The sequence below is a fragment of the Mobula birostris genome, chromosome 1 (genome assembly GCF_030028105.1).
Source record: "Mobula birostris isolate sMobBir1 chromosome 1, sMobBir1.hap1, whole genome shotgun sequence".
Taxonomy (NCBI): domain Eukaryota; kingdom Metazoa; phylum Chordata; class Chondrichthyes; order Myliobatiformes; family Myliobatidae; genus Mobula; species Mobula birostris.
Genome location: NC_092370.1, coordinates 13,222,795 through 13,242,741, shown reverse-complemented (window position 1 = coordinate 13,242,741; position 19,947 = coordinate 13,222,795). Strand labels below are relative to the sequence as shown.

General features: G+C 44.6%; 1 protein-coding gene across 1 annotated transcript in view; it reads left to right on the top strand.

Moving 5' to 3' along the window:
• LOC140188487 (collectin-10-like) overlaps positions 1-19,947 on the top strand; it is a 133,077-nt gene that overhangs the window by 67,044 nt on the left and 46,086 nt on the right. Inside the window, exon 3 of the mRNA XM_072245201.1 lies at positions 3,878-3,949. Coding sequence (XP_072101302.1) covers positions 3,878-3,949 — 72 coding nt within the window. The remainder of the gene's footprint in view (positions 1-3,877; positions 3,950-19,947) is intronic.

Here is a 19,947-nt window from a genome sequence, read left to right as displayed (position 1 = left end):
AACCATGATTAAAATTAAGTTTATCAAAAAAAGTTTAGAAAGATTTAAATTTAACTTTAGCAGAACTATACAGGTACAGCATGAGAACATAACGTATTGGTTTGATGATAAACCAGTTAGTTCTTATAAGGAGGCTGAGGGTTGTTATGAGAAGGTGGAAAAGGAAACACCAAGAGAGGAGAAGATGGCGACGTAATGCAGCGTGCAGCAGCCACTCCGGTGATGAATATCTGTTATCTGTCAAGTAGGGTGCCATGCACAATTCTGATTTGATGGAGGCAGACGTGAGAGCACGGAAGAACATCTGGTGAAACTTCTGAAATGCCTGTTTTGTTGCCGCTGCTACTGTGTGATCTGAAATCTCTAGGGGGAAGGCCTCAAGTCCTCGGCTTTGCTTGTTACTCGGCGGCCGGGGCGGGGTCGAAGTGCTCGGCAGAGATGGTGCTAGATATCAGAGGGCTGGTTGGAGGCTCGAAGTTTTCGGACGGACTCAGAGTCGACTGTGGTCGGGTGCTTCCAGGATGCTGCATCAGCAGGTTTGCAGCGCCCAAGGTTCATGGCAGGGAGAGTTTCTTCCTTCCACCGTCTGTGTGAGACGTTGGGGCTATCGGGACTGAGACTTTTTTTTACCGTGCCTATGGTCTGATCTTTATCAAATTACGGTATTGCTTTGCACTGTTGTAACTGTATGTTATAATTATATGGTTCCTGTCAGTTTTAGTCTTGGTCTGTCCTGTGTTTCTGTGATATCATACCAGAGGAACATTGTATCATTTCTTAATGCATGCATTTCTAAATGACAATAAACGAGGACTGAGTGTCCTCATAATCTACTCTAATAATCTAAACCAAGCATGTATTTAAATAAGATTAGCTTCATTTGACACATGTACATTGAAACATGCAGTGAAGTGCGTTGTTTACATCATTGTTCATGATGTAATGGGGGCAGCCAGCAAGTGCCACCATGCTCCTAGCGCCAACTTAACATTCCCACGGTTTACTGACTCATTCATCTTTAGAATGAGGGAGGAACCTGGAATCTCCTGAGGAAACATGTGGTCACAGGTAGAACGTAGAAACTCCCTTCAGACAGTGGCAGGAGTCAAAACTCCATTTGCACCTGAAAATTTCAAGCCCAAATGACAACCCACTCACTTAAACCTGACATGGAGAGAAAGAGGGGCTGCTCATCTGGAGGTGGGTTTGGCACAGTGGCATTTCGAGGCCTTGCAGAGAAGGTGACGCCACGCAGAGACGCAGTGGCTTCTCGGGCTCCCTATAATGATGCCATTTTTCAGTTCTTAGATGGTGTTTCAAAGTTTCTTGTCAGGGATTTCAGTCAGCCAAAGCTCGACGAATACAGGGCCACTGAACATTTAAACTAAGTGATTTTTAATTTGCAAGAGAGTTAATAGTGGTGCTCAATGGACTAAGGATTCCATTCAGGCACTTCTTCAGAAAAAGTTGTGTTTTACCATCTGTCAAAAATTCAGGCACTTTATCGTTCCCAGCAACAGCGACCTGACCTAAACGGCTCAGCTGAGGGAGTGGCAGAAGCAGGCAGTGTAAAAGGAGAAGAAGCATGGCAAGAGAGCTGGGACACTATCTAGGCTGAGGTCTGGCCCAACCAGGCCGGTGGTACTAACATTTTTTACCTAGGCCGGGAGCTGACTCGACCAGGCCAGCTGTACTAACGCTTTCCACCTAGGCCGGGAGCTAACCCGACCAGGCCAGCGCCAGCGGATACTGTAGCATTAGGACAAGAACTGTTCAGATGGGAAACAACTTATCTCTCCGGGCTTTGAGACTACTGAACTCCCTGCCACCACCCAAGTCTTTTCGCATACAAAGTGCCAGTAGTGCTGTACTGTTTACTTTTTAACTTATGTGGTAAATGCACCTTATCTTTTGTTAATTTATTTGTAGTAACTTTGCTTTTGTGTTGTGCATATGAGTTGAATGTAATGTGTTGTGCACCTTGGCCCTTTTGGTGGCGTACATGCGTACCGTTAAATGGGATTAAACTGAACTTGTTAATGTTCATCACCGTTGTCTACATCTTCCTGAACGAAAATGCCGAGGGTCCACTGGGAGTGTTTACAATATTGTCAGCTGTCTACAAAACAAGAATCCAGATGGGCTCTTTATAAATGCAGGAAACTTCAGTTATGTTAACTGCACGATATTTTACCCAAATGCACCAGTATGTCACCATGATTACTAGGGGAACAAATAGACAGGACCATGTTTATAAAAACAGACACGGTACTTGAACAAAGCAATCCCACACTCCCATGTTGGCCTCTCTGACCACATCTCCAATCTAAAATGTTATGCTTTGTAACTTCAAAACATTAAACTAATTCAAAGGAAGTCACGGGAATTTGAAATGCAGGTCTAATTTAGAAAACAAGGGCATATATATCACAATGTTGTGTCTGGATTCCAGTTTAGCATACAGCAGTCTTGTCCCACAGACCTTGATGAACAAACTCCTGCTCCTTTGTCTAAACATATCACTGTGCAGCTGGGTGTTGGACTTCCCAACCAACAGACCTCTGATAGTCAAAATGAGCAACCTGAACTGATGCTTCCTTGTCTCTCTTAATTCTCCGTAACTTCCGCCATCTCCAATAGGACCCCACCACCAAGCACATCCTGCCTCCCTTCTTTCTGCAGGGGGATCGCTCCCTATGCAACTCCCTTGTCCACTGATCGCCCCCCCAAGCGGATCAAGTGCCACTCCTGCCCCTACACCTCCTCCCTCGCTACCATTCAGGGTCAAACAGTCCTTCCAGGAGAGGCAACACTTCACCTACGAGTCTGTAGGGGCCATCTACTGATCCAGTACTCCAGGTGTGGCCTCCTGTATATCAGTGAGACCTGAAATAGATTGGGAGACTGCTTCATCGAGCACCTTTGCTCCATCCACCACCAAAGGTGGGTTCTCCCAGTGGCCAATTCTACTTCCCATTCATAGTCATAGTCATAGTCATGCTTTATTAATTCCAGGGGAAATTCCCATTCTGACATGTCAATCCATGGTCTCTTCTACTGCCAGGATGAGGTCACACTGAGGATGGAGGAGCAACACCTTATATTCTGTCTGAGCAGCCACCAATCTGTTGGCATCAACATCGATTTCTTGAACTTCTGGTAATTGCAGCCCTTCACACCCACCCTTCACCATTCCCATTCCTGTTTCCCTCTCTCACCTTATCTCCTTACCTGCCCATTGCCTCCCTCTGGTACTCATCCCCCTTCCCTTTCCTCCATGGTCTTCTACCCTCTTCTAATGGATTCCCCCTTTGCTAACCCTTTATCTCTTTCACCAATCAACTTCCTAGCTCTTTACTTCAACCCTCCCCCCTCCCAGTTTCACCTATCACTGGCCACCCTCTTCTTCTGCTTCTTCTTCCTTCCTTCCTGCCAACTTCTTTATTCTGACCTCTCCCCTTACTTTGCAATCCCAGTGAAGGGTCTTGGCCCAAAACATCGGCTGCTTACTCTTTCCCGTAGATGCTACCTGGCCTGCTGAGTTCCTCCAGCATTTTATGTGTGTTTCCTTTTCTTTTCTCACAGATGCTGTCTGACCTGCTGGTCTTTCAGTATTTTCTGACCTTACCTTGAATATCCAGTGCCTGCAGTTCTTTGTTGTTTGACCATAGAGTAAACTGCTTGAATATGGCGGGTTATGCGGGAGGGAAGCTTTTAACCTTGGACTAGGTTAAAAATTCATCACAAAATTGTAGACCGACAGACCTGTACTCTGCTGTAGTGTTCTGCATTCTATGTAGCAATAGAAACAATGGAGTGGACAGAAAAGCTTCAGTCTGCAAAAGTAACGTTTGATTATTGTTTTCTGTTTTCAAAGGTGATCAGGGTGAAAACGGTGACATTGGTGAACCTGGAAGATCAGGAAAACTAGGACCTCCTGGGTCAAAAGGTATTGTAGGAACCATGTATCTGCTTACTGTCTGTTTGTATTACATGGTGCTGTGCATCAGTTCTCTGCGTTAAGGTAATCTGCCACATGGGTCTGGGTGGCACTAGAATTAAATAAACATAGTCTCCTGTTCACTTAAGTGGTGACATAGAGAAGGGGCGAGTGAGGAACATATATATTTTGTTGACCATTCATCCTTGTTTGAACTTGATCCAATCATGCTTGTGTCATTCATTCCTGTTTTGCATGAATTACGGAAGAATCGAATAGTTTTATTGTTGGTTTTGAAAAAAGGTACTTTTTCGAATTGGAATTCAGTTAGTTGAAAGTGCGTCATACTGTGAGATACTTCCTCACTTAGCCTACCAACGACTTTTAGTTTGTTTTCAGGTAGTGGCTGAAGGTATTTTATAAATTCCTTTAGGTTCTTATAGCTGGGGGTGGTAATGGGGACAAGCTCCCACTACCTATTAAATGCTCCCAATGGCATGCTCCTCAAATAGCCTCTGACAACCAAGTCCAGCTCCTGACCTTCACGCATGGCTTGTCTGCTAAGCCGTGCAGAACTGTTTCTACTGACGGGAGAAGGACTAAGTGCGGGTTATTGGCACCTTTAAACCAGTGGCTTCAGGCAGATGGGTCTCGTCAGCCATGGTTGGCAGCTCGTCTAGGAGAATGAAAACTCTGATTTCAAACATCCACTGCCTTGCAGGTATACCCACTCATGGGGAAGGCTTCGGGAGTAAACTCTGAGGGAAAAATCCGGAGCTGGAATCCTAAGGAAGTCCTATAATGGATTCAGTGCTGACTGGCAACCCCCACAACGCCACTGGTACCAAACTGTATCGGACTCTACCGTTCCTTTGGGTTCACCAGATGCGTGGAGAGGGGGAGCCTGCCTTATGGGCAATGCCTTGCTCTCCATATCGTACTGCCAAGGCTTGTATATCTAGACAACTAGAACACAATATCCATGGTCAACTCTGACTGACGGAGGCCTCACTCACTCGCTCACTCATTATATATTTTCGTATGACTTTAAGTTTATTGCTATCTTATATGTGCTATTTGTGCTTTGTATTGTGAATGGCTGTTGGGACTATGTTTTGTATCTTGACCCTGGAGTAGTAACATTGTTTCATTTGGCTGCATTCAGAATCAGAATCAGATTTAAAATCACCAGCATATGTTGTGAAATTTGTTGTATTTGTGGCAGCAGTACTTTGCAATACGTAATAAAAACTGTAAATTGTGTGTGTATATATGTAAAATAGTTTGATTAACCAGTACAAAATAGCAATAAAAAAGTAGTAAGGTAGCGTTCATGGGATCAATGCCATTCAGAAGTCAGATGGCAGAGGGGAAGAAGCAGTTCCTGAATTATTGAGTGTGTGCCTTCTAGCTTCTGTACCTCCTTCCTGATGGTAACAATGAGAACAAGGCATTTCTCCTTGAAGATGTCCTGGATACCACGGAGTCTAGTGCCCATGATGGAGATGACTAAGTTTACAACTCTCTGCAGCTTGTTTCGATCCTGTGCAGTAGCCCCTCCCCTCAATACCAGACGGTGATGCGCCCAGTTAGGATGCTCTCCACAGTACACCTGTAGAAATTTGCGAGTGCCTTTGGTGATGTACCAAATCTCCTCAAACTCCTAATGAAATATAGCCACTGTCTTGCCTTCTTTATAAGCTGCACCGATATGTTGCATCCAGGTTATGTCCTTAGAGATACTGACACCCAGGAATTTGAAATTGCTCGCTTTCTTCACTTTTGATCCCTCTACGAAGATTGGCGTGTGTTCCCTTGTATTACCCTTTCTGAAGTCCACAATCAGTTCCTTGTTTTTACTGACGTTGAGTGCCAGCTGGTTGCTTTGTCACTTCTGTATGCCCTCTTACCACATGGCATGAATGGGCATTCATGTATGGTTGAATAACAATCAAACTTGAACTTGACCCCGAATTGAACCCATTTTAACTGTAAGGTCGTAGAGCTTCATTGCTGTTGGTAAGATTGCTAGATTGTACCTGTCAGACCTATGTAATGTGGCATATCAGTAACTATTTATCCGGGGATACAGGAGTTAAAAGTTGGAATCAGAATCTGGAGAATTACCACTGCAATATGTTGTGAAATATTAGATCTAAGATAGATTCTTTCCCCCTTGGGCTTGTATGCAGTCCTTAAGGACTTAGCCAGTCCATTCAGGGTGACGGTACCAAACCCCTCTTGGGCTCAGTCATTGAAATACACCATCCAGAATGCCTACCAGAGTCAGAATCAGGTTTATTATCACTGACATATGTCATGAAATTATTTATTTAGAGATACAGTATGGAACAGGCCTTTCTGGGCCACCGGACTGTGCTGCCCCAGCAACCCACCTGTTTAACGTTGGCTGAAGCACAGGACAACTTGCAATGACCAATTCACCTATTAACTGGCACGCCTTTGGACTGTGGGAGGAAACCAGAGCCCCCAGAGGAAACCCACATCTTCATGGGGAGAATGTACTTACAGAGTTGAACTCTGAGCTCTGGAATGCCCCGAACTGTAATAGGGTCGCGCTACCGTAAAAACCATAGAAACCATAGAAAAACTACAGCACAGAAACAGGCCTTTTGGCCCTTCTTGGCTGTGCTGAACCGTTTTCTGTCTAGTTCCACTGACCTGCACACGGACCATATCCCTCCATACACCTCCCATCCATGTATCTGTCCAATTTATTCTTAAATGTTAAAAAAGAACCCGCATTTACCACTTTGTCTGGCAGCTCATTCCACACTCCCACCACTCTCTGTGTGAAGAAGCCCCCCCAATGTTCCCTTTAAACTTTTCCCCCCTCACCCTTAACCCATGTCCTCTGGTTTTTTTCTCCCCTTGCCTCAGTGGAAAAAGCCTGCTTGCATTCACTCTATCTATACCCATCATAATTTTATATACCTCTGTCAAATCTCCCCTACTGTGGCCAACTTGTTGTTTTACAGCGGCACTATAGAGCAATAGAAAGCAAAACTATAGATTACAATAAGAAATTTATTAAAAAAAAAATTCAATGCAAAAAGAGAGCAAAAGAGGCCCCGAGAACATGAATTCTGTAGTCACCCACGATATAGCTTGTCTTCTGCCGAGTGAATACACGGGGGTGGGGGGTCATCGACTCCACCCAACGTCCCCAGCGGAGTGCACCGGCTTCAGCGCTTCACTCCTGGCAGCTGTAAGTAGGCGACACTGCGGCTGAAGGCCACACAGCTCCCCCACTGCCCACCCCTGCTGCCAGCCAATAAATGGGAGAATCACACTTGCAGCACTCCACATTAACAATGTCCAAAAGGGGTCCTGCAACCAGAAGAAAAGCCACTAAGACATTCACTCGCCATTCGACTGCACATCTCCTTCGCTTACTGTCACCTGGGAGACCTGTCCGACGCAGGCAGCGTCACAATCTGCGCCAGGTCCGACTCCTCCAGTTACGCTGCCAACGGGGGGTAGACCTACAGTACTTTAAACTCTTAATGTCCAGCAGGATCTTACAATTGTAAAAAAAATACATTTAAAACGTACGGTAGCACCCTTTGTGGACCCTATAGAAGCCACTGTGATTGCGGGCAACTGGCACAGTAGGCACATAAATGTGAGGAAAATGGAAGGATATGGATATTGTGTAGGCAGAAGAGATTAATATAGTTGGCCTTCTGATAACTAATACAATTGCTTTAGCACAACACTGTGGGCCGAAGGGCCTGCTTTTCTGCTACACTGTTCTACGTTCCGTGTTCCCTGGCCTGATAAAAATCAGCTGCCACACAAAGACTCAGTCAGGGAAAATACATTAGGATGAATAAACCGATTTATGTCTCCTAGTAATAGTGTGAATCCCCTACGATTTATGAGTTGTTTTGATTCCTGTTCCTTTCAGTGAATATGATTCCTGTAACCTGCAGCCAACAGCACGCAGCAGTCTGTGTCTGAATCATTTCGAAGAATGTCATTTATTCAAATGACACTTATTTCAAAACAACCTGTTCCCTCTTAATGATTAAGTAAACTGGTTCAGCCAAGTAGATTAGTCTATAGTTTATTAAGCTTCCTCTTTCTGAATCAACAGCTCTAGGTAAGGGGATATCAATAGCTTGTTTGTAAAAGGATCACATACCACCGCAGGCAGACGAACAAGAAAATTAAATTGTCAGTCAATTCAGTGCAGCCTTGACGGGGCTTCCCTGCAGATGAAATTTTCAACAAAAGCCCCATTTTTCCCTCAGGTGGCTGTTCCCTGGCCCGTATTTATCCTACACCCAATGCCTGAAGCAAGGTGTTTTCTGTGACATGTTGCTAAGCACAAGCTGGCTGTTAATGCTTTTCACATTACGTGACTGCATGCCATTCAACACGTTCTCCACTGACTTCAATGTACCTTAAAACTTCACAGAAAGTACCTTGCCCATCCTCTGGGATTCCGCCCCCCCCCCCGTCTTTCTCCCCGGACCTCCTGTCCCATGATCCTCTCATATCCCTTTTGCCTATCACCTGTCCAGCTCTTGGCTCCATCCCTCCCCCTCCTGTCTTCTCCTATCATTTTGGATCTCCCCCTCCCCCTCCCACTTTCAAATCTCTTACTAGCTCTTCCTTCAGTTAGTCCTGACGAAGGGTCTCGGCCCGAAACCTCGACTGTACCTCTTCCTAGAGATGCTGCCTGGCCTGCTGCGTTCACCAGCAACTTTGATGTGTGTGCTAATGCTTCCCTTGTCGTTTTGCTGTGACCATTTGCAATAATCAAACTGAGCAACGATTAGTGGAAATGAGTGGTGGAAGAATCACCTGGGATGCAGGCACGTCTGCGTATGCGCAGACATGGGTACATGTATGTGCGTGTATATAGAAACATAGAAAACCTACAGCTCAATACAGGCCCTTCAGCCCACAATGTGTGCCAAACATGTACTCACTTTAGAAATAACCTAGGGTTACCCATAGCCCTCTATTTTTTTAAGCTCTGTGTATCTATCAAGGAGCCTCTTAAGAGACACTATTGTATCCGCCTCCACCACCGTCAATGTGCAGTTGTGGGCTCCTTATTTTAGAAGGGATATACTGACAGGGTTCAGAGAAGATTCATGAGAATGTTTCCAGGAATGAGAGGGTTACCGTAAGAGGAACATCTGGCAGCACTTGGGCTGTATTCCCTAGAATTCAGGAGAATGAGGGGGATCTCACAGAAACGTTCTGAATGTTAAAAGGTGTGAACAGATTAGATATGGCAAAGTTATTTCCCATGGTAGGGTAGTTTAGGACAAGAGGACACAAATTCAGGTTTGAAGGACGTCCATGTAGAACTGAGATGTGGAGAAATTACTTTAGTCAGGGGGTGGTAAATCTGTGGAATTTGTTGCCACGAGCGGCTGTGGAGGCCAAGTCATTGAGTGTAGTTAAGGCAGAGATAGATAAGTTCTTGATTAGCCAGGGCATCAAAAGGTATGGGGAGAAGGCAGGGGAGTGGGGATGGCTGGATGAAGTGGATCAGCCCATGATTGAATGGCGGAGCAGACTTGATAGGCCAAATAGCCTAATTCTGCTCCTAAGTCTTTAGAAATAACCTAGGGTTACCCATAGCCCTCTATTTTTCAAAACTCCATGCATCTATCAAGGAGCCTTTAAAAGACTTAAAAGTCTTAAGAGACCCTATTGTATCCGCCTCCACCACCGTCAATGTGCAGTTGTGGGCTCCTTATTTTAGAAAGGATATACTGACATTGGAAGTTACTCAGGAAGCTGAATAGTCTAAGGGTAGATAAATCTCCCAGACCAGATGGAATGCACCCTCGTGTTCTGAAGGAAGTAGCTGTGGAGATTGCGGAGGCATTAGCGATGATCTTTCAAAAGTCGATAGATTCTGGCATGGTTCCTGAGGACTGGAAGATTGCAAATATCACTCCGCTATTTAAGAAAGGGGCAAGGAAGCAAAAAGGAAATTATAGACCTGTTAGCTTGACGTCAGTGGTTGGGAAGTTGTTGGAGTCGATTGTCAAGGATGAGGTTACAGAGTACCTGGAGGCATATGACAAGATAGGTAGAACTCAGCATGGATTCCTTAAAGGAAAATCCTGCCTGACAAACCTAGTACAACTTTTTGAGGAAATTACAAGTAGGCTAGGCACCTAAGAGACTCCATCCCATCTAAACCCCTCTCTCCGAGGAGATGCCAATCAATATTTGGGAAATTAAAATCTCCATCCACAACAACTCTGTTATTATTACACCTTTCCAGAATCTGTCTCCCTATCTGCTCCTCGATGTCCCTGTTACTATTGGGTGGTCTATAAAAAACACCCAGTAGAGTTATTGACTACTTCCTGTTTCTAACTTCCACCCACAGAGACTTTGTAGGCAATCCCTCCATATCTTCCTCCTTTTCTGCAGCCATGACACTATCTCTGATCAACAGGGCCACGCCCCCACCTCTTTAGCCTCCCTCCCTGTCCTTTCTGAAACATCTAAAGCCTGGCACTCGAAGTAACCATTCCTGCCTCTGAGCCCTCCAAGTCTCTGTAATGGCCACAATACCATAGCTACAAGTACTGATCTATTCTCTAAACTCATCTGCTTTGTTCATAATACTCCTTGCTTAAAATAGACACATCTCAAACCATCGGTCTGAGCTCGACCCTTCTCTGTCACCTGCCTATCCTCCCCCTTGCACTGTCTCGAAGCTTTCTCTATTTCTGAGCCAACCACCTCTTCCTCCGTCTCTTCAGTTCTGTTCTCACCCTCCAGCAACTCTAGTTTAAACTTTCCCCAGTAGCCTTTGCAAACCTCCCTGCCAGGATATTGGTCCCCCTGGGATTCAAGTACAACCTGTCCTTTTTGTACATGTCACCACTGCCCTAAAAGAGGTCCCAATGATCTAGAAATCTGAATCCCTGCCCCCTGCTCCAATCCCTCAGCCATGCATTTATCCTCCACCTCACTCTATTCCGATACTCACTGTTGCTTGGCACAGGCAGTAATCCTGAGATTACTACCTTTGAGGTCCTGCTTCTCAACTTCCTTCCTAACTCCTTGTAGTGTGTTTTCAGGATCTCCTCCCTTTTCCTACTTCTGGCATTGGTGTATGGGCGTATGCTGCATGGAAGCCAACAGTCCCCTGTGAGGCCCCAGTTCTGCTTATAGCCATGTCTGACGCACACATCTGAAGCTACACAAACTGTGGTCTGCCAGTCAGGTAGTACATGATCCAGGATAAAATGGAAGTGTCAACCTGCATTGAACGGAGCTTTTCCCCCAGCAATGAGTGCTGTACTCTTTACAGTGTGCATATGTGTGCAACGTTTATTTAAAAAAAATTAAAAACCTCTTGCCTAGCATGTCTCCTTTGAACTTTATTCCTTTCTCCTTAAGTGCCTACCATCAGTATTAGACTTCTCAATCTTGGCTGCCTACTCTACCTAAGCCCTCTCAATATTTTATAAACTTCTAACAAGCTTCCTATCAATTTCCACCACTCCAGAGAAAACTGCTCTAGTTAGTCCAACCTCTCATTATAGCACTTGCACTTTAATCAAGGCAGCATCCTGGTGAACTCCTTGTGCACCCTCTCTAAAGCCTCAACATCCTTTTTATAATAGGACAACCAGAGCTGAATGTAAAACTCCATATGAGGCCTACTGCAAAGTACTGATTCTCCCAGGACCTGGCAGGGAGTCATCAGTAATCAGCAAGGCCCAAGTTCCAGGACGACATTGATCTGTGAAAGCAATTCCATAAGATATAGGAGCAGAATTAGGCCATTCAGCTTATCGAGCCAGCTCCGCCACTTCATCATGGCTGATCCCAGATCCCATTCAACCCTTACACCTGTCCTCTCACCGTATCACTTGATACCCCGACCAACCAGGGATCTATCAACTTCCGCTTTAAACATACCCATGGACTTGGCCTCCACTGCAGTCTGTGGCAGAGAGTTCCACAGGTTCACCACTCTTTGGCGAAAATAATTCCTCTTTACCTCCGTTCTAAATTTTGAGCTGTGCCCTCTAGTTCTGGATGCACCCACCAGAGGAAACATCCTCTCCACAAACACATTATCTGGTCCTTTCAACGTTTTGTAGATTTCATTGAGATCCCCACGTATTCTTCTATTTCATGAGTGAACTTGACAGTTGACAATTCTGGTTAGCGTTGGCTGCACCGAGCACTTAAGCATCCCTTAGCACGCACGTGCTTCTGCAGCGTGAAATGTGCCAGTCAGAAGCATCCCCTTACAGACACCTCACTCTGCTGGAAGACCAGTAACACCAAATGCTGCCCTTCACCGAACTGATGAGATCCTGCCACTCTTGATGTCTGTCTCAGTGTGTGACCCTGGCAAGAGGCCGTAGGTCGGCGAGCCTCTGTTACGCAGCTGCTTGGGGTGAACTGTGACACAGATCTTTGCATCCATCTCCACACCCTTATTTTTTTGCAAATCCAAAGTCTGCAAAGAGTGGTGTGGTGTGACCATCTCTTGCCCAATTATTTTGAGGAAAGCATATGCTGGCAATGTTCTCTCTAATTTTTAGTAGTCAGTGTGTGCAAAAATCTTAGGTTGTGCTTTTTTTTTCCTGTGACAAAAGTATATGTGCACTGAATGCACACATAGCACAGTTTATGAAGGTTTACAAAATATTTGACGTAAAACTGCACAGAATAACAACAAAACTACATACATATTTAAATCACTCAGTTATTTTTTCTCTCTCCTGTCTTTGGCATTTACCCATTCTTTGTAAACTCTATCTTGACTAACAGAACTTCCATCCAATTGATAGTTTTTGATTCTCATTAACATATCCAAATGACATTCACCTAAACGGTTTCTCAGCTTGTTTTTGAGTTAACTCATTAGGCTAAAACCTCGCTCACAGTCCGCACTAGACACAAGAAAGGTTCCCCCAATGTCCATCAACTGTGCCAGGTCGCAAAACTGTTCTTTTTGAAGTACAAATACTACCATTTGAGCAAAGTTTGAAATCAGTTTGGATTTAATTTCTTGCACGGAAAATTTGAAATCATTAAACTGTCTAACTATTACAGTATTTTCACCTAGAAAATCATGATATTTTAGACATAAGGCATTAACTTTTTCATCGCCAAATGTGAAGTCACAATCTGCAATTGAGGAGAAATCAAAAGCTGACCATTCTTGTACCTCATCTTCAGGAAACCTTTCTTCTAAATGAACACAAAGACTATTTATAAAAGTCAACAGCGAACTTGTATCTACTGTGACGTTTTCTTCACATTGTTGGCTTAGGCAAATTTTAACTTTGTCACTCCACGAAACATTGTCTCCCAGATCCCAGAACAGGAAAGGTGAGGTGACGTAAATTAGCGACGTGCATAGTGGTGTTTGAAAAACCGACTAACTAGTTAACAGAAACATTTAGCTAAAAGATTATATTCAATAAGTATAATTATTAACTACTACATTATTTTAGGTAACTAACCTTTCGATGCGCACATTAATTTCCTTTCTGCGCTGGTTGAAAAAGGTGTGTGCGCGCGCACACGCGCACAGCTTAGAGGGAATATAGGTTGGGGGTGATGTGTTGTCTGGGAGAACAAGTGAGATCTTACTGCTTGTTGATGAGATATGGTGATGAAGCATTCTCCCAGATGATTTAAACCACTTGCTCAGGGGACAAACAGACAGAATCCCTAGTGTTTCCCTCCTACACTGCTGCCTGATGCACTTGCAAGCAGAGATATTTACTTGGAAGAACCCTTCCACAAAGGACAAGCATGAAGTCCAGACGACTGAGGTGCTGTGTGATAGAGGAAGTCAGGCCTATCTTCTGTAACACCAAGAAAAGTTAGAATAGTGAGGTATAATGTGCTATAACGTTAGAAAAGGTGCATTGTGATACCTGGTACCATCATACATGGGGTTCGCACACAGTCAAATACAGCCACATATTTATAATGCCTTAAAAGGGATTTTTTCAAATGGGTTTGAGAGACATGTAAGTAACTTTCCTAAACATTCCCACATCCATTAAAATCCATACTCATAAAATTCCATCAGGCATGACCTAATCCTTAAAATCTTTGGTATCTTTGGAATGTCAGAAATTGGAGAGTGTCGGAGCAGAAGTGAGTGCAGTTGCTATTACCAAGGAGAAGCTGCTTGAGAAGCTGAAAGGTCCAAAGGTAGATAAGCCACCTGGACCAGATGGACTACACCCCAGGGTTCTGGAGGAGGTGGTTGAAGAGATTATGGAGGTATGACAATGATCTTTCAACAGTCATTAGATTCTGGAATGGTTCCTGAGGACTGAAAAATCACAAATGTCACTCCTCTCTTTAAGAAGGGAGGGAGGCAGAAGAAAGGAAATTATAGACCAGTTAGCTTGAATTCAGTGCCTGACAAACCTGTTGGAGATCTTTGAAAAAATAACAGGCTAGATAGTCATAGAAGATTCAGTGGGAATGTTTACTTGGATTTTCAGAAGGTCTTGGACAAGGTTGAGGGATAATTTCTGTTCTTGAACCAGGTGGTGTGAGTTCTGAGGCTCTTGTACCTTCTTCCTGATGGCAGTAGCGTGTCGAGAACATGACCTAGGTGGGGGTGGGATTCCCTCATGATGGATGCTGCTTTCCTGCAACCTCTCCATGTAAGTGTGCTCAATGGTGAGGAAGGCTTTACCAGTGATGGACTGGGCCATGTCCACTACATCTTTATACTTCACTGTTGCCAAACAATTGATACTAAAACGTACAATCATCATAGTGATATTTGATTCTGTGCTTCCCGCTCCCTGGATTACAAATTGATAGTAAATATTATAAATTTAAATTATAAATCATAAATAGAAAATAGAAAAATGGAAAGTAAGGTAGTGCAAAAAAAAACGAGATGCAGGTCCGGATATTTGGAGGGTACGGCCCAGATCCGGGTCAGGATCCGTTCAGCAGTTGGAAGGAAGCTGTTCCCAAATCTGACTGTACAAGTCTTCAAGATCCTGAGTCTTCTCCTGGAGGGAAGAGGGACAAAAAGTGTGTTGGCTGGGTGGGTCGTGTCCTTAATTATCCTGGCAGCACTGCTCCAACAGCGTGCGGTGTAATGTGAGTTCAAGGATGGAGGATTGGTTTGAGTGATGTGCTGGGCTGTGTTCACGATCTTCTGCAGCTTCTTCCGGTCTAAGACAGGACAACTTCCATACCAGATTGTGATGCATCCTAGAAGAATGCTAGAAATTATGCATCTTGTATGATTTTTCATCCCAGGGCATTGGTGTTTCCATACCAGGCTGTGATGCAGCCAGTCAATACACTCTCCACCACACATCTACAGAAGTTGTCATCCCAAATCTTCACAAAGTCCTCAGGAAGTGAAGGTACAAGAGCCGCAGGCACCATGGACACTACCTCACTTCTTTTTAATTTCTGTTTTCGGACCACTAATCTTAATTTAACTATTTAATATGCATATAAATACTCCCTGTGATTCAGTTTTTTTCCTGCATTGTAATGCTGCCACAAATTGAACAGATTTCATTACATATGCCGCTGATATTAAACCAGTCTCTGATTCTGATATAGCAAAACCATAGACACAGATGGATAAAACAGTTATATCAAATTCACATGAAATAATAGCAAATCTGTGAGAGACAAACTGTTTATCTGATTTAATGTGAGAGAAACCTTAGTTGTGTTGCATCTCATTTAGATTCATATGCAAAGTATTTTCTATTTTAACCTTCATATTAAGAAATCTGACATAGAAAGACTTATTTAAAGATTACGTTAATGAAATGCACCCTTTCCTCAGTTCTGGCTGCCCCAATATAGGAAGGATGTTGAGGCTTTGGAGAGGGTGCAGAAGCTGCCTGGTCTAGAGGTCATGTGCTATCATGAAAGGCTAGATAAACTTGGGATGTTTTCTGTGGAGTGTCGGAGGCTGAAGGGAGATCTGATAGAGGTTTCTAAGATTATGAGAAGCATTGCTAGAGTGGAGGGAGAATATCAGTTTCCCAGGGTTGAAATGTCTAATACCAGAGGGCATGCATCGAAGGTGAGAGGGGGATGTGAGGGATAAGTTTTTTTACTCAGATTAAATGTTGAGGTTTCTACAGTTAACTATCTACATCTTCAAAAGACTTATATAAGCATAACCTAGAACATAGAAAAGTACTGCACAGGAGCAGGCCATTCGGCCCACAATGTTGTGCTGAACCAGCTAAAAAGCAAATCAAAAACATCCAAACACTAATCCCTCCCACCTATACCATGGTGGTATGGTTTAGATTAAAGTCTGTCACGAGCCTTGTGGCCCATCAGGCTGGTGCTCATGCCAGTTTCCGTGGCGTGAAGCGATTGAGAGTACGAGACTCCTCCCCCCCCCCCCCCCCCCCGGATAGGATGCCAGTCTATTGCGAGGTTAACCCCCAGCATTTCTCAGCTGGGTAGACTGGGAGCATTGTGTGGTTAAGTACTTTGCTCAAGGACACACACGCTGCCTCGGCTGAGGCTCGAACCCATGACCTTCAGCTCGCTAGTCCAACGCCCTAACCACTTGGCCACGCGTTACACTGCCTGGTATGGTGGTAGAGGCAAATACATTAAGGGCTTTTAAGAGACGTGGATGTGAGGAAGAAGATGTGGATGTGAGGAAGATGGAAGGATATGGGCATGGTATAGGTGGGAGGGATTAGTGTTTGGATGTTTTTGATTTGCTTTTTAGCTGGTTCGGCACAACATTGTGGGCCGAGTGGCCTGCTCCTGTGCAGTACTTTTCTATGTTCTAGGTTATGCTTATATAAGTCTTTTGAGGATGTAGATAGTTAACTGTAGAAACCTCAACATTTTATCCACTCCTATGGCAACAGTGTGATAAGAAAGTTACAATATTATTATTAAATGCACTTGATTTTGTTTAATCCAGAAATTTAGAACCTATTACCACTATCACTGCACTGCACTGCACTGTAAGCACCTTAAACCACTTTTTATGATGCTCTTTGCATTGCAAATGCACACTGACATTTGTAGACATGTTGTTCCATATCCGCAATTAAACCATTCTTTACATACATACAGATGGAGCGGATTTTATGATGAGGGAGCTTAGGGTCAGAGGACACAGCCACAGAACAGCGGGCGTTGTGTTAGAAAGGAGATGAGGAGAAATTTCTTCAGCCAAACAATGGTGAATCTGTGGAATTTGTTGTCACAGGCAGCTGTGGAGGACAAGTCTTTACGTATATTTAAGGCAGAGACTGATCGATTCTTGATTGGTCAGGGCATGAAGGGATGTGGGGAGAAGGCAGGAGATTGGGGCTGAGAGGGAAATGGATCAGCCATGATGAAATGGTGGTACAGACTCAATGGGCCAAATGGCCTAATTCTGCACCTATATCTTACTGTCTTATGGACATAATTCATTATCCTTAATAAATGTTGAATATTCTTGTTTTTTGTTGTATGCCTCACTCTGACCAACACACCACTTCAGATTCCCAATACAGGTAAATGTATATGACAAATTAAGTTGATCCTTGAAATAGTAATTCCCTTTGTAGGTTTGTTGCCTGCAAACATGTAAAAATAATTTTGAATTTAATTGCACATAAAGAAAGCAGTAAATTATGTTTGGTACAGCAGTGCAGTGGTTAGCACAATGCCTTATAGTACAGGCGACTAGAGTTCAATTCCTGCCACTGCTTGTAAGGAGCTTGTACGTTCTCCACGTGGGTTTCCTCCAAGTGCTCTGGTTTCCTCCCACAGTCCAAAGCTGTACTGTTTGGTAGGTCAATTGGTCATTGTATGTTGTCCCATGAAATCAGCGAATCGCTTGGCAATGTGGCTTGAAGGTCTAGAAGCGCCTATTCTGTGCTCTTTTTCAATAAATAAAACATAACTATTGTTTTTCTGAGTAATCTGTATTTTTCATAGGTTCAAAGCTTCATTCTATTATCGAAGTATATAACTCCAAAATTCTTATTCTCCAGATAGCCTTAAAAACAAAACAAGAAAGAAACGTACGGCAGAACAATCATCAATCCCCTAATCCCTTCTTTCCACGCAAAAACAAACAAAAGTGGAACAGGCACATCGACCCATAAGTCCCTCACCCCACACACAGAACCAAAATAAAACGAGGAAGATCAAGTGAAAAACACAGAATATGAAAAAACAATAGAACTGAAAAAGTCTATAGCCCAAACCCATATCTGAAACGCAGAAAACCTGGGTAATATTCTCTATGCCCAGCAGCAGCCATTTCCCTCTCTGTAGCAGAGCGATCTCACCAGTGATCAAAAGGCAGTCTCCCCTCTCCGTAGCAGAGCGATCTCACCAGTGATCAAAAGGCAGTCTCCCCTCTCCGTAGCAGAGCGATCCCACCAGCGATCAAAAGGCAGTCTCCCCTCTCCGTAGCACAGCGATCCCACCAGCGATCAAAAGGAAGTCTCCCCTCTCTGTAGCAGAGCGATCTCACCAGTGATCAAAAGGCAGTCTCCCCTCTCTGTAGCACAGCGATCCCACCAGCGATCAAAAGGAAGTCTCCCCTCCCCGTAGCACAGCGATCCCACCAGCGATCAAAAGGCAGTCTCCCCTCTCCGTAGCACAGTGATCCCACCAGCGATCAAAAGGCAGTCTCCCCTCTCCGTAGCACAGCGATCCCACCAGTGATCAAAAGGCAGTCTCCCCTCTCCGTAGCACAGTGATCCCACCAGCGATCAAAAGGCAGTCTCCCCTCTCCGTAGCACAGCGATCCCACCAGTGATCAAAAGGCAGTCTCCCCTCTCCATAGTAGAGCGATCCCACCAGCGATCAAAAGGAAGTCTCCCCTCTCCGTAGCACAGCGATCCCACCAGCGATCAAAAGGCAGTCTCCCCTCTCCGTAGCACAGCGATCCCACCAGCGATCAAAAGGCAGTCTCCCCTCTCCATAGTAGAGCGATCCCACCAGCGATCAAAAGGAAGTCTCCCCTCTCCGTAGCACAGCGATCCCACCAGCGATCAAAAGGCAGTCTCCCCTCTCCGTAGCACAGCGATCCCACCAGTGATCAAAAGGCAGTCTCCCCTCTCCATAGTAGAGCGATCCCACCAGCAATCAAAAGACAGGCAGCCAACACTTGTCTTTCCATTCACCTCAATGTTTCAATCTCTCTCACCGCTTTATCGGTAACAATGGAAGCTTTAATCAGCGAAATGGAGTTGAACATTGGGTTGTGCCCCACAACCATCCCGCAGCCTTCTGCTCACATTGCCTCTGCCTGCCAGAATCCTCTTGGAGACTGCATGGTGCTAAAGCACTCACATGATCATAAACTGCATATCACAGGCTCCAACAGTTCCAGAGTCACATTCAAGATGAAAAACAAATGTAAAAGACATTTTTATAATGCAACACTTATGTAGGGATCTTTCCCCTGCACACTGGGGACCTGTGGTGAAGGGGACACCCCATCCACCTGTCCTTTCTGTGACAAGGAGGAGCCAGTGTACCAGGTTTACATGGCACGTGAGAAGTTGTTTGAGTATCTGAAAGGGCTGCACCTCAGGTTCTGGCTGTACTTTATTTTTATTTTATTCAGATACACCGTGTGGAACAGGCCCTTTTGGCCTTTCGAGCCATGCCATCAGCAACCCATAGTTTAACCGTAGCCTAATCACGGGACAATTTACAATGACCAATTAAGAGTACGCCTTTGGACTGTGAGAGGAAACCAGAGGACCTGGAGGAAACACAAGCACTCCATGGGGAGGACGCACAAATTCCTTGCAGAGGATGCTGGGATTGAACTCTGAACTCCGACCCCCAGAGCCATGACAGCATCGCGCAAACTGCTACATTACCATGGCACTCCACTTCAGCCCCACACTCTTTATCTACCATCACCCAGTACAGAGGTAAGTGGGATGCTCGGGAGATCTCCTGCTCGGCTTGCTCCTGGGCCTAGCCAAACTAGCATTCACATGTCCAGCTGGCAGGCATTCCAGGGCTCTGCC